Below are 13,383 nucleotides of genomic sequence, written 5' to 3' on the forward strand. Positions count from 1 at the left end.
TTGTCTCCTTTGGGGATTTTGTGCCACTCAGACAGTTTACAGGTCACTGGCCTGACTTCCGCAGGGTCAGGGCGCCTGGGCTGGGAAGCCCCACTCGAAAAATCAATGGTTGGCAGCTCTTTTGCTCAGCAGTGCCACTGAGGGGGCGGTGGGAGAGGTTTTGCAGGATGGGGATCACAAAGTGAGGATAAATTGGGGTGGGGGAGGGGGTCAGCAGCAAGAGCCAAGGTGTGGCTGTCAGTGGGACCATCGGTCTACCCAATACTGCGTTCTTCCATCAGGCACTGAATCACTTTAAATGAGGGATCACCCTGGGAGACCATCAGTAACCTGCAAAGCTCTTCTATCACTAAGTTAATACCACCAGAGACAGAAGGAGGACCTTGGTTGGGCATTAATTGCCCCTGTAAAGTCTCAAATGGAGGCAATAAGGTGGATGGAGTCCTCCATCCTCCTAATTGATTAAATGCCCTTCTCACTGCCACGGGGTAAACATAAAGCCCAGTCCCAGATATCCTCTCTGTATGGCTCTGTGATTGCGTGTGAGTTAGAGTGAAGTCAGAAGCAGTTTTATACTGTGCCTACTCATGTCCACTGACAACAAAACTGCACCAAATCAACTTCTTTCACAAAGCAATGGACTCTAATATAATTATCGGCCCTATAGATCCCTCCCTTGCCTCCTCACTCAAGACTGGAGGCTCAACATGTGGACACCAGTCCCTCTGCAAAACTCTGCAGTTGGCACTTTAGTATGCCAACACCATGTGCCCATTGGGCATCACAAGTAGTGACTTTACGTGCAAGTTTAATTACCAAAGAGGGTCACTGAGGGAAGGGGTTGATGGTTGCAAGAAAGCAGACTCTAGGTTTTTTTAAAAATTCATTCATGGGATGTGGGCATTGCTCACTAGACCAGCACTGCCCACTCAGCATTTTTGGCTGAAAATTCTTGCAAATGCTTGGCTTTTGCACTGATGTGCTGGGCTCCCCCTTCATCGGGGATGGGGATATTTATGGTTCTCTTCCTCCAGTAAGCAGTTGAATTGTCAACATCAATACGACTTGATGTGCTTAGATCTGATCCAAAGGATCAAAGCAAATGACTGCGGATGCTGGAATCTGAAACCAAAAGAGAAAACGCTGGAAAACTTCAGCAGGTCTGGCAGCATCCGTAAGGAGAGAAAAGAGTTGGCGTTTTGAGTCCAGAAGACCCTCAAAGGACTCAAAATGTCAGCTCTTTTCTCTCCTTACAGATGCTGCCAGGCCTGCTGAGATTTTCCAGCATTTTCTCTTTTGGTTTTAGATCTGATCCATTGGTTGTGGAATCACTTAACTCTGTCTATCACTTGCTGCTTTTGCTGTTTAGCAAACAAATAGTTCCTCATCAGGTTAAGACCTCAGTTTTAGGTAGGCCTGGTGTTACTCCGTGGAGTAAGCAACGCAGCAAAACCTTGGCCAATCCATGTCACCTTGACAACCGATCAGCACCCGAGTCTCCTGTAGTATGAATAGTGGATTAATTTGGCAGTTGCCATTCTTGTGTTTGTCCAGATGAGTGCAAGTCAAAAAGCTTTGGCAACATGTCTGCCTTTTCAGCCGTATTGAAATACTTCACTGTTTGGGGTCACCTTACCTCAACAGATGGTCTGTGCCACAGGAAAGGGTTGAGGTCCTTGTCTTCATTTTCATTTGGTTTGCAGTCAGTATCGCACTTCCCATCCTGCACTGCTTTCACCAGTCTGGGGTTCTGCTCCCCGTACTCACCAGATGCAATCTCCATCACTATGGAAACAAGCATGATGCATTAGCATGTGTCATCACCCCATCTCCTGCGAGATAATTGATTGCATGTGCAGTGCCAGCAGCAGTGGGAGACTGCATGAGAGAACCAGCCCACCTGGAATATTACTACAGAAATAATCCCTTTCAGATCGGGTCCCCACAGCACTGTGGGTGGTTGATTTAAATATGTTAATTCCATCATGGAGATGAAACACTTGGAAACGCCAATATCTGCAAACATATTCCATGTATATTTAACTGTTCTCAACTCCTCCCACCCATCTCTGGGAGAGATTGATGGGCATGCTTGCGTTTAATAGAAAGGCCCAGTATCTCTGAGTCAGAAGGTGTTGGGTTCAAATCTACTCCAGGGATTTCAATGCCAAATTGAGATGGACAGTCCAATGCAGTCCTGGGGGAGATCTGCACTATTGGAGGTGGCCACTTGCAAACCAGACGTTGGTTTGTGCGAGGCCTTGTGCGTCCTCACAGGTAAAATATCCTAAGGCACTTCTGTGAAGACAAATCAGCACATTCTGTGCACAGCATCAGTTCTTACCAAAGTCAGCAGGGTTGTGGTAGGTTGGACAATGCAGGCCAATCTCCTTGAGATATGGGACAAGACTGCACACATTTCCACGGTAGATGCACTGCCCCTGGCTCAGGACGTAGAGCTAAATAAAAACAAAAGGACAACACCGTATAAATAACAGTGTCATCCACTCTGCCAAGTCTCAAGTCACTGATCATTACTCAGTTCGATATGAAAAGGGTTTTGTTCCACTTCACTCCATGTATCGTAGAATCACAGAACGATTACTGCACAGAAAGGGGCCATTCAGCCTGTCTTGTCCATGCCAGCTCTCTGCAAAAAAAAACTCACCTAGTCCCACTGCTGCAACCTTTCCCCTTAACCCGACAATTCCTGTCTCTTCAGATAATGATCTAATTCTCTTTTGAAGGCAATGATTGAATCATTCTAGATCCTAACCACTCACAGAATATAAAACACCTCATGTCGCCATTGCATTTTTTTGCCAATCACCTTAAATCCATGCTCTCTGATTCTTGATTCTTCCGCCAATGAGAACATTTTCTTCCTATCTAGTCCGTCCAGACCCCTCATGATTTTGAGCACTTCTATCAAATATCCTCTCAATCTTCTTTTCTCCAAGGAGAACAGTCCCAATTTCTCCAACCTATCCACATAACTGAAGTTCCTCATCTCTAGAAATGTTCTTATCAATCCTTTCTACACCCTTTTCACCTTCACAGAGATGAGGAGACATTTCTTCACCCAGTGAGCCTTTGGAAGTTGTTACCACAGGACGTAGTTGATGCCAAAACATTGAATGTATTCAAGAGGCAGCTGGATATATCACTTGGATGAATGGGATCTAAGGTTATGGGGAGAAAGCAGGATTAAGCTACTAAGCGGGACGATCAGCCATGATTGTGATGAATGGCACAGCAGACTTGGAGGACCGAATGGCCTCCTCTTGCCCCTGTCTGCTATGTTTCTATGTTTCATGACCTTCCGAAAGTGTACTGTCCATGGTTGAATACAATACTCCAGCCAAAATGGAGCTAGTGTTTTGTATTGATTCACTACAACCTTGCTTTCTGATACTAATACTCATGGAGGAAAATAATAGTCATCTTAATAACTTTGTCCTGTGAAAGGGTTAACAGAGACGAATCACAAAAGCCTACACAATGTTTAACTGCAGGATAGGAAGCACCTAATTCTGGACACCTATCCCTCAGATGATAAAGGGAGAAAGATAATATGCTGGGAGAAGACCATTTGGACAAGGAGGTTGATTCATGTTTTAACATCCAGACATATCTGGAATGGTTAAAAGATTGTTGAAAACAATACTTAGTTGAAGCAATTAAAAATCTCACGCTGATTGGATATTATAATCAAGCAAGAGTAAGGTGATTGTGATTGGTTTTAAAAACTGTACTTTTATATGATGTAACCTTCATTAATAAGTACGATTGGATAGAGATAACTCCTGTCGGGGAGGCAATGTGGTTAGTGCTGCTACCTCACAGTGCCAGGGACCTGGGTTTGATTTGGGGCTTGAGTCACTGTCTGTGTGGAGACTGCATGTTCTCCCTGTGTCTACAGGTTTCCTTTGGGTGCTCCAGTTTCCTCCCACAGTCCGAATGACGAGCTGGTTAGATGCATTGGCGATGCTAAATTCTCCCTCAGAGCACCTGAACAGGCACCAGAGCGTGGCGACTAGGGGATTTTTACAGCAAGTTCAGTGCAGTGTTAATGTAAGCCTTACTTGTGACACTAAAAAATAAAAACTATTATTTTATTGATATATGCTAATTACCATAATCAAAGTTGAGACTATAATTGCCTATGTATTTCTGAATTTTTCACTCTGAATGGTCTGAATGATTTGCCTCATTGCTATGCTCTTCTTTTAGTAAATTCATCTTGAAACCACGCTGTGACTTTGCCTGGCTACTTGAGGGGAATGATAGTTTTAAATACAAGAAAAACCCAGCCCTGTAACACTCTCTGTCCCGTAAATAGAATGCGATTGGCATTGTGGCTCATGAAACTTCTTGCATTTCTCCACAAATTGTTCCATCCCAATAGTCCGCGAACAACATTTCATCAACAGACCAACACACTCCTATCCATAAGCAAACAAGTGCAAGTGGAGAAAGCGGGAGAATGGGGTTGAGAACCTTATCAGTCACGATTGAATGGTGAAGCAGACTCGGTGGGGCTGAATGGCCTAATTCTGTTCCTATATCTTATGGTGCTTTCTTAATTACAGAGAGGCAGGTGCCAAATTGGGCTGATTTGTTGTGCAGTGTAACTTATTCTAACAAGATGAGAGACATTGAAACATAACACAGCTATTGCGTTCAGCTGCCAAGCAGTAGGTGCCACCAGCATGCATCCCTTTTCACTGGCACTATCACTGGCAGCGTATCAGGGAATCATGCCAGGCACAATATTTAAGGCAAAAGTACTTAGCTCATCAAATCCATGCCTTGGAAAGATGACGAGTCAGCAAGCAGCATCATCATCACAGGCGGAGGTTTTTTTTTTAAAAGACTGTGTTATGTCACAAGCTTGTGTAAGATGGCACCCGTCTCTCAGTCTGCCCTGGAAAGGATCCCAGTTCTCTTGCTAGTTTGCCCAACTTTGGCAGGCAAGGCTGCAGCAACGTACATGATCTTCCCCATTGCTGTAAGGGGCTTTGCAGAGTCGTGTGTCACAGGGAGGATTATCACTGGTGTCTGGAGTTAGCCCCGGGCCAGACGGTGCTAAGCGGTGTCTTGGGTGCCACCACGACAATGCTGACTGAGGCAGCTTTGTCATTTTCAACCAAGGTGAGCAAGTGTCAGGTGACAACGCCATTGTCAAACAAGATTACAAGTGGGGATCTGTAACCACAGGATAATAAGCAAAAAAAAAACACAAGGAGGGATATGAAAGTGATATTTCAATGCAGCAACACATTTCTTGAAGAGGTAGTTGAAGCAGATTTATTAGTAATCAGCCAGGATTCCCATTCTCCTTTTCATAAGAACATAAGAACATAAGAAATAGGAGCAGGAGTAGGCCATCTGGCCCTTCGAGCCTGCCCCGCCATTCAATAAGATCATGGCTGATCTGTCGTGGCTCAGTTCCACTTTCCCGCCCTCTCCCCATAACCCTTAATCCCCTCTCTTATCAAAAACCCATCAATCCGCTTCTTAAAAATATTTAGCGAGGCAGCCTCCACCACTTCAACGGGCAGAGAATTCCAGAGATTCACCACCCTTTGAGTGAAGAAGTTCCTCCTCAACTCCATTCTGAACCGCCCCCCCTTTATCTTGAGGCTGTGCCCCCTAGTCCTACTGTCTTTTTTGAGCGGGAAGAGTCTTTCCACCTCTATCCTATCCATCCCATTCATCATCTTATACGTCTCAATGAGATCTCCCCTCATTCTTCTAAACTCTAACGAGTACAAGCCTAGTTTATTCAGCCTCTCCTCATAGCTCAACCCCCTCAACTCCGGTATCAGCCTAGTAAACCTCCTCTGCACTCCCTCCAGGGCCAAAATATCCTTGCGCAGGTGCGGCGCCCAAAACTGCACACAGTACTCCAGCTGCGGCCTCACCAATGCCCTATACAGCTGCAGCAAGACCTCCCTACTTTTATATTCAATCCCCCTCGCTATGAAGGCCAGCATCCCATTCGCCTTCCTGACCACCTGCTGCACCTGCAGGCTGGGTTTTTGCGACTCATGCACAAGGACCCCGAGGTCCCTCTGCACCGTCGCCTGCTGCAGTTTTTCGCCACGTAAGTAATAGTCCTTCCTACCATTCTTCCTACCAAAGTGGACCACCTCACACTTGCCAACATTAAATTCCATTTGCCATTTCCTGGCCCATTCGCCCAGCCTATCTAGATCCTTCTGCAGACTCTCCACACCCTCCGCACAATTTGCCTTTCCCCCAATCTTGGTGTCATCAGCAAATTTCGACACCCTACACTCGGTTCCCTCCTCCAGATCATCTATATAAATGGTAAATAGCTGAGGCCCCAGCACCGACCCCTGGGGCACCCCACTAGTCAGCAACCGCCAATCCGAATAGCACCCATTGACCCCCACTCTCTGCCTCCTATTTGACAACCAATCCTCTATCCACGCTAACACCCTACCCCCAACTCCATGTCCTCTGACCTTCTGCAGTAACCTCTTGTGAGGTACCTTATCAAACGCCTTCTGAAAATCCAGAAAGACCACATCCACCGGCTCTCCTCTATCCACCGCCCTAGACACATCCTCATAGAACTCCAGTAAATTTGTCAGACACGACTTCCCTTTAATGAAACCGTGTTGCGTCTGCCCTATCAAGCAATTCCCTTCAAGATGCCTCGCAATTTCCTCCTTAATGACGGATTCTAACATTTTACCTACCACAGACGTTAAACTAACCGGCCTGTAATTCCCCGCCTTTTGCCTGGCACCCTTCTTAAACAACGGCGTAACATTAGCCGTTTTCCAATCCTCCGGCACTTCCCCGGAATCCAGCGACGTCTGGAAAATAACCACCAAGGCATCCACTATCACCTCCGCCATTTCTTTCAGAACCCTCGGATGCATTCCATCCGGTCCTGGGGACTTGTCCACAATCAGCCCCTCCAGTCTGTCGCGCACCACCTCTCTAGTAACAGTAATGTCATTAAGACCCTCCAGTCCTACCACCTTTCCATCGCTAACACCCGGCAAATTATTCACGTCCTCCTCCGTGAAGACAGAAACAAAAAAGTTATTCAAGACCTTCGCCATATCCCCATCCCCTACCACTAGGTCCCCTTTCTCATCCGCTAAGGGACCAACGTTCACCCTAGCCAGCCTCTTCCTTTTTATATATTTATAAAAACTCTTGCTATCCTTTTTTATATTAAGCGCTAGCCCAGCTTCATAGCTTCTCCTACCCTCCTTTATCAACTTTTTTGTCAATCTTTGTTGACATTTAAACCTTTCCCAATCCTCTTCTCGCCCACTGCTCTTAGCTACTCTAAATTCCTCCGCTTTTAATTTAACACTTTCCTTCACCTCCTTCGTTATCCACGGCTTATTACCTCTCTTCCTACTGTCCTTTTTAACCATCGGAATAAATTTCTGCTGAGCACCAAGAAAGATCTCCTTAAAGATCCTCCACTGCTCCTCAGCAGAGCTACCTTCCAACGTGCTCCCCCAGTCAACATTCGCCAATTCTTCTCTCATCCTACCGTACTCCCCTCTATTCAAACAAAGGACACGTGTCCGGGAACCCACTTTCTCCTCCTCCATCTGCAACAGAAACTCCACCATACAATGATCACTCTCTCCAAGAGGATCCTTCACCTCAAGGTCCCTAATTCTACCCGCCTCATTACATAGCACCAGATCCAAGATAGCTCGCTCCCTCGTCGGCTCCAACACACACTGTTCCAGGAAACTATCCCGGCAGCATTCCAAGAACTCCTCCTCGAGCCCACCTCGTCCAACATGGGTCGACCAATCAATATGCAGATTGAAATCCCCCATAACTACTGCCGTCCCATTCCTGCACGCCGCACTTATTTGCGCGTTAACAGCCCGCCCCACCTCCAGATCATTATTTTTCTGAGGAAGGATGTTCTTGCTCTCGAGGGAGTACAGCAAAGGTTTACCAGGCTGGTTCTGGGGATGACGGGGTCGATGTATGAGGAGAGATTGACTAGGTTAGGATTGTTTTCACTGGAGTGCAGATGAATGAGGGAGGATCTCATACAGAGTTTTAAAATTCCAATAGGATTAGATAGGGTGGATGCAGGGACGATGTCCCCAATGATGGGGGAGTCAAGAACCAGGAGTCACAATCTCAGGGATCTGGGGTAGGCCATTTAGGACAGAGGTGAGGAGACATTTCTTCACCCAAAGAATGGTGAGCCTGTGGAATTCATTACCACAGGAAGTAGTTGATGCCAAAACACTGAATGTATTCAAGGGGTGGCTGGATATAGCACTCAGAGTGAATGGGATCAAAGGTTATTGGGGAAAAGCAGGATTAGGCTGTTGGGATGGATGAGCAACTATAGTCTTAATGAATGGCAGAGCAGGCTCGAAGGGCCAAATGGCCTCCACCAGCTGCTATCTTCTACATCTATTCCTCCAGTGACTCTTGACCATAAGACGTAGGAGCAGCAGGGCCTTACAGGCTATAAAATCTCACAGATGACCATGAAATGATCGAAGAATTAACTGAATTGTTTCAGTGAAATTGGTCAATGGGAAAAATAGTTGCCACTACGCTATTCAGCTTATCACATTTCTCTACTGCAAAATCTACCAAACTGCATGATCGTGTTTGGACCAAAGGCTGGATTTTTTGTAACTCAATGGCTGCAAATTAACACCAGTCCAAAAATGCCAGCTCACGCCTTATACAGTTTTAGCAAGCCTTCCCTATTTTTATACTCCTAAGTGTACACTCGTGAATCATAAGCAAAGAATAACTTGGACTGTTAACAGCCTGTTCCCACTCAAGGTCAAAGTTCACACCAAAAAAACTGGGCACTTTTTCAAACACTTATCACAGCTTGAATCAGCGCCTTTGAGGAAGGAGTTGACAGACCCACTTCTCAAGGGTTTTACATAAATTGGTGCAGTGACATGTACTCAAAGTCAGTAAGTGGCAATCAATTAATCACATATAATGTTGGGGTAAGGTCGTTGGATTTCCTCTATCAAATAACAGAGTGGATATACATTTCTTACCTTGTCAAACAGCTCGAACAGTTTGGCACTGGGCTGGTGTATGGTGCAGATGACAGTTCTCCCACCCTGTGCCAAAGATTTCATCTGAGACACTACCTGGAAACAGGAGGAACTGTCCAGGCCACTGCAAAACAATGGATGGTGAGGTTAGGCAAGTGAGAGGGAAATATATTAGACTATCGCTTCGGAAGGGCAATGTGCAGTGTCCCACTATGGCAACTCATAGAATTACAGAACCCTTACAGTGCAGAAGGATGCCATTCAGCCCATCGAGCCTGAACTAACAACAATTCCACCCAGGTCTTATCCCTGTAACGTCACACATTTACCCTGCTTTTTAACCAAGGGGCAATTTACAATGTAACTGGTACGTCTTTGGACTGTGGGAGGAAACCAGAGCACCCGGCGGAAACCCACGCAGATACAGGGAAAATGATCAAATCCCACACAGGCAGTTACCCAAGGCTGGAATTGAACCCAGATCCCAGCGCTGTGAGGCAGCAGCGCTAACCACCATGACTCCGTGTCACCCAGATATCTCAGAGAGAAACCTACATTCCAATATTCTGGGACTCCAGTTAAATCAGGAGCATGCTGAACTGTATGCTTTGAGTGTGCCTATAAGGTGACTCATATCTGCATTAATAGGCTGGAGCATTGCATTGGTTGCTCATTCCACTACATTTAACATGTAACTTTGTAAAAGAAAGAATTTAGCACCATATCACATTTCTCAGGAGGCATTTTACATCCAAGTAAATTGTCAGTCAGAGCAGCCATTTTACATACTGTAAAATCTCATAATTCTCCCTGTGCCAGCGTGGGTTTCCTCCGGCTGTTTCAGTTTCCTCCCACCATTTGAAAGAGGTGTTGGTTAGGATGCATTTGCCACGCTAAATTCTCCCTCAGTGTACCCAAACAGGTGTGCCGACTAGAAGATTTTCACAGTAACTTCATTGCAATGTTAATGTAAGCCGACTTGTGACACTAATAAATAAACTTTTATAAATTTAAGAATTGTTTCAGTGAAGCTGGTCAATAGGAAGAATCTTCCCCTGTGCGGTACTCAGCTTAAAGCATGTCTCCACGGCAACATCCATCAAATGCATCACTGTATTTGGACTTGACTGGGTTTTCAGTGTTGGTGCTAATCCAATGGCTGCAATTTAAATCCACTCTGCAGCCCACGCCTCCACCACACTTTTAAAACTGTTCAAGTTTTCCAGGACGCTTGCGTTAGAACAGAGGAGGAAAAGCAAGGGTACCTGGTAGGCTCGTCAAAAAACATGACAGGAGGATTGTTGACCAGCTCCAGGGCAATGGCAAGTCGCTTGCGCTGACCTCCGGAGAGGCTGCCAGTCCGGGTGTTGGCGCATTCCAGTAGGCCGAGAGCCGTTAGAATCTCCTTCACCTATCAACAACAGATGTAATGTCACAAGAGGTCAGATCACCCAGGCCGCCTGTTCACTTCACACAAACCTCTTCAGCGTCAATTTTTAAAGCAAGACCATCAAGGTGAGAGTGGATCAGGAAGACCTGTCTTAGCTGAACTAGATAATGCACGGAGATGTCCCTAATAAACTTTCTGTTATCTGGTGAGTAAGATAGTGCAGCCACTACACTTTTTTTTAATTTATTCGTGGAGTTGTTGGCTGGTCAGCATTTATTGCCCAACCCTAATTGCCCAAAAAGTCTGGAGGCACTTGTAGGCCAGACCAGGTAAGGACAGCAGATTTTCATCCCTAAAAGGCATTAGTGGACCAAATGGGATTTTCCAACAATCATCTATGGTTTCATAGTCATCAGTAGATTTTTAATTCCAGATTTTTTTTTATTGAATTCAAATTCCACCATCTGCTGTGGTGGGATTCGAACCCAGGTCCCTAGAGCATTAGGTGAGTTTCTGGATTAATAGTCAAGCAATAATACCACTTGGCCATGACCTACAGCAGATATGCAGGTCATTTGGCCCAAAAGCTCTATACTAGTGTTTGTTCACCTCACAAGTCTCCTTGCACCCATCTTAATCCAACTACAGCGGCATAATCTCATATAACTTTCTCCTTCGTGTGCTAATCCAGCTTCCACTTAACTGTATCTAACTGTACTCTTTGTAAAGAAATTGCCCTGCATTTTCTAATTGTGATTATTTTACATTGATGATCTCTAGGTTCGGGCTTTGCCAAAGCAGAAATATCTTTGCTATGCCCACCCTACCAGATCTTTTTGTAATCTTTAAGTTTTCCATTAGGTCATCCCTAAACCTTCCTGTTTCTAGAGGAGACAGCCCAATCTGTTCAACATTTTCTGAAAGGTAAACGGCAAATATGTCCAGAACGCAGCAAAATATTGAACTGACTGGCGTTGTTATAATGGGCCAAATGTCCTTTCCTCATCATTCATCCATTTCTTCTATTCTTTCACCATCAGTGCAGATCTGACACATTGCAATGCCTCTTGTGCAAAGTCATCTGTGGGCCGGTGAGTCATGACCTCCAGGATTGTTACAGAAATATTGATATTTTTCCTGAACCAGCCTCCCATGCATTGACTGTGTCTACACTCCCCACTGCCTTGGCAAAGCAGCCAGCGTAATTAAGGGCCCCGTGGCCCCTGGATATTCTCTCTTCCATCTTCCTCCTTCGGGAAAAAGATACAAAAGTCTGAGGTCACGTGCCAACCCATTCAAGAACAGCTTCTTGTCTATTTTTGAATGGACTTACCTTGCATTAAGTTGATCTTTCTCTAGACCCTAACTATGACTGTAACTCTACATTCTGAACTCTCTTGTTTCCTTCTCTATGAACAGTATGTTTTGTCTGTATAGTGTGCAAGAGACAGTACTTTTCACTGTATGTTAATACATGTGACAACAATTAAATCAAGTGAGCATGGATAAAGACTCAAAACGTGGAAGCCAAGTTTAAACCTAGCCACACTCTGCAATTTGCAAACTGCAGAGGTGGAACAGACAGTATTCCTGCAGCCAGGCTTTGGACAATTAACTTGCCGAGGAAACCAGCCAGGCCTGGAACTGCCTGGCCAGGTGCTAACAGCCACATTGTTAACACCTCCAGTGAACCTGCTTTGTTAGAAGAATGTTATACAGACTTGGTGGCACCCGGCTCAGTTGGAGGCCAGGGGTAAACTGTGACAAGGACAGCACTTGACAGTTGAAGGTTCAAGACTATGTTCTGCAATCCCCAAATATGGAACATTGGTCACCTTATTGGATCTTTGTGTCCCTGCTCAATGCTAGTCTTGGACACCAGCCTCCGAATCTTCGAGAAGGGCACAAAGAGGGGTATGAAAGGGATAATCTGGTGCTCCAGCTCCCTCTCTGCTTTTCCATCAGAATGAAGCCATTCAAATCAATCAAATGGACAGAAACCATTTGAAGTATTTTTTAAAAATATCATCCGGGCCTTTTGTCTGAGATAAAGCTCAGATCAAGCGCTGGAGCAGGTATAACAGCTTGGATCTTGTTGATCAAGCCCAAGACAGGAAGAATGGGCCCTGTCTTGTCTGCTTGGACCTGTAATCTCTCTCTCGCAGAGACTTTGATTGGACCAATTTGGTTTTTGATTGGATATAACTTAAAAAAAAATGGACAGAAACCAAATACTAATGGAGCCATCAGTCTGATTTTTTGGTGTTAGACAGACTTAGGCCATTGCCCCAAAGTCAGGCTGCTGCAATAAACCAATATCGATGATATAGCTGTGGTCAGTGCATATGTGCAGAACTGCATGTGTTTGAGCCAGTCTCAAAAAATAGATATTGGATATTTGAAAAAGAGAAGACCATGTCTGGCCAGCATGAATGGATAAAGACATTGGATGATCAATTAGCTAAGCATAAATATTTAAAATCTATGTGTGTATACTTGTTATAGTAGACATAATGTGGAGATGCCAGCATTGGACTGGGGTGGGCACAGTAAGAAGTTTCAGAACACCAGGTTAAAGTCCAACAGGTTTATTTGGTAGCATGAGCTTTCGGAGCACTGCTCCTTCATCAGGTGAGTGAAGAGTTGTGTTCACAAACAGGGCATATTTTGGCACAGACTCAATTTTCAAGATAATGGTTGGAAAGAGAGTCTTAACAGATAATCAGGTCTTCACAGATACAGACAATACAGACAATTCATATCTTTTAACCTGTGCTTAACCCTATCTCCACTCGCACTGTCTGTACCTGTAGCAGTCGTAAGTATTTTAAAGTATTGTTACATTTTCCTAATAAGGATGTGTTTTGATTTAAAGATAAAGATTTTGTGTCTATCAATTAACTGGAGCAAGAGTTTCAATTCCTTCACAGGCAC

At 45.0% G+C, this 13,383-nt stretch overlaps 1 protein-coding gene across 1 annotated transcript in view; it reads right to left on the bottom strand.

Annotated features, from left to right (window-relative positions):
• LOC145353060 (ATP-binding cassette sub-family G member 1) overlaps positions 1 to 13,383 on the bottom strand; it is a 63,937-nt gene that overhangs the window by 17,604 nt on the left and 32,950 nt on the right. The window contains exons 6-9 of the mRNA XM_080203400.1: positions 10,325 to 10,470; positions 9,060 to 9,183; positions 2,345 to 2,459; positions 1,637 to 1,785 (exon numbers count right to left, since the gene is read on the bottom strand). Coding sequence (XP_080059526.1) covers positions 1,637 to 1,785; positions 2,345 to 2,459; positions 9,060 to 9,183; positions 10,325 to 10,470 — 534 coding nt within the window. The remainder of the gene's footprint in view (positions 1 to 1,636; positions 1,786 to 2,344; positions 2,460 to 9,059; positions 9,184 to 10,324; positions 10,471 to 13,383) is intronic.

The sequence above is a fragment of the Carcharhinus amblyrhynchos genome, chromosome 15, assembly GCF_965287045.1.
Source record: "Carcharhinus amblyrhynchos chromosome 15, sCarAmb.v2.hapA, whole genome shotgun sequence".
Taxonomy (NCBI): domain Eukaryota; kingdom Metazoa; phylum Chordata; class Chondrichthyes; order Carcharhiniformes; family Carcharhinidae; genus Carcharhinus; species Carcharhinus amblyrhynchos.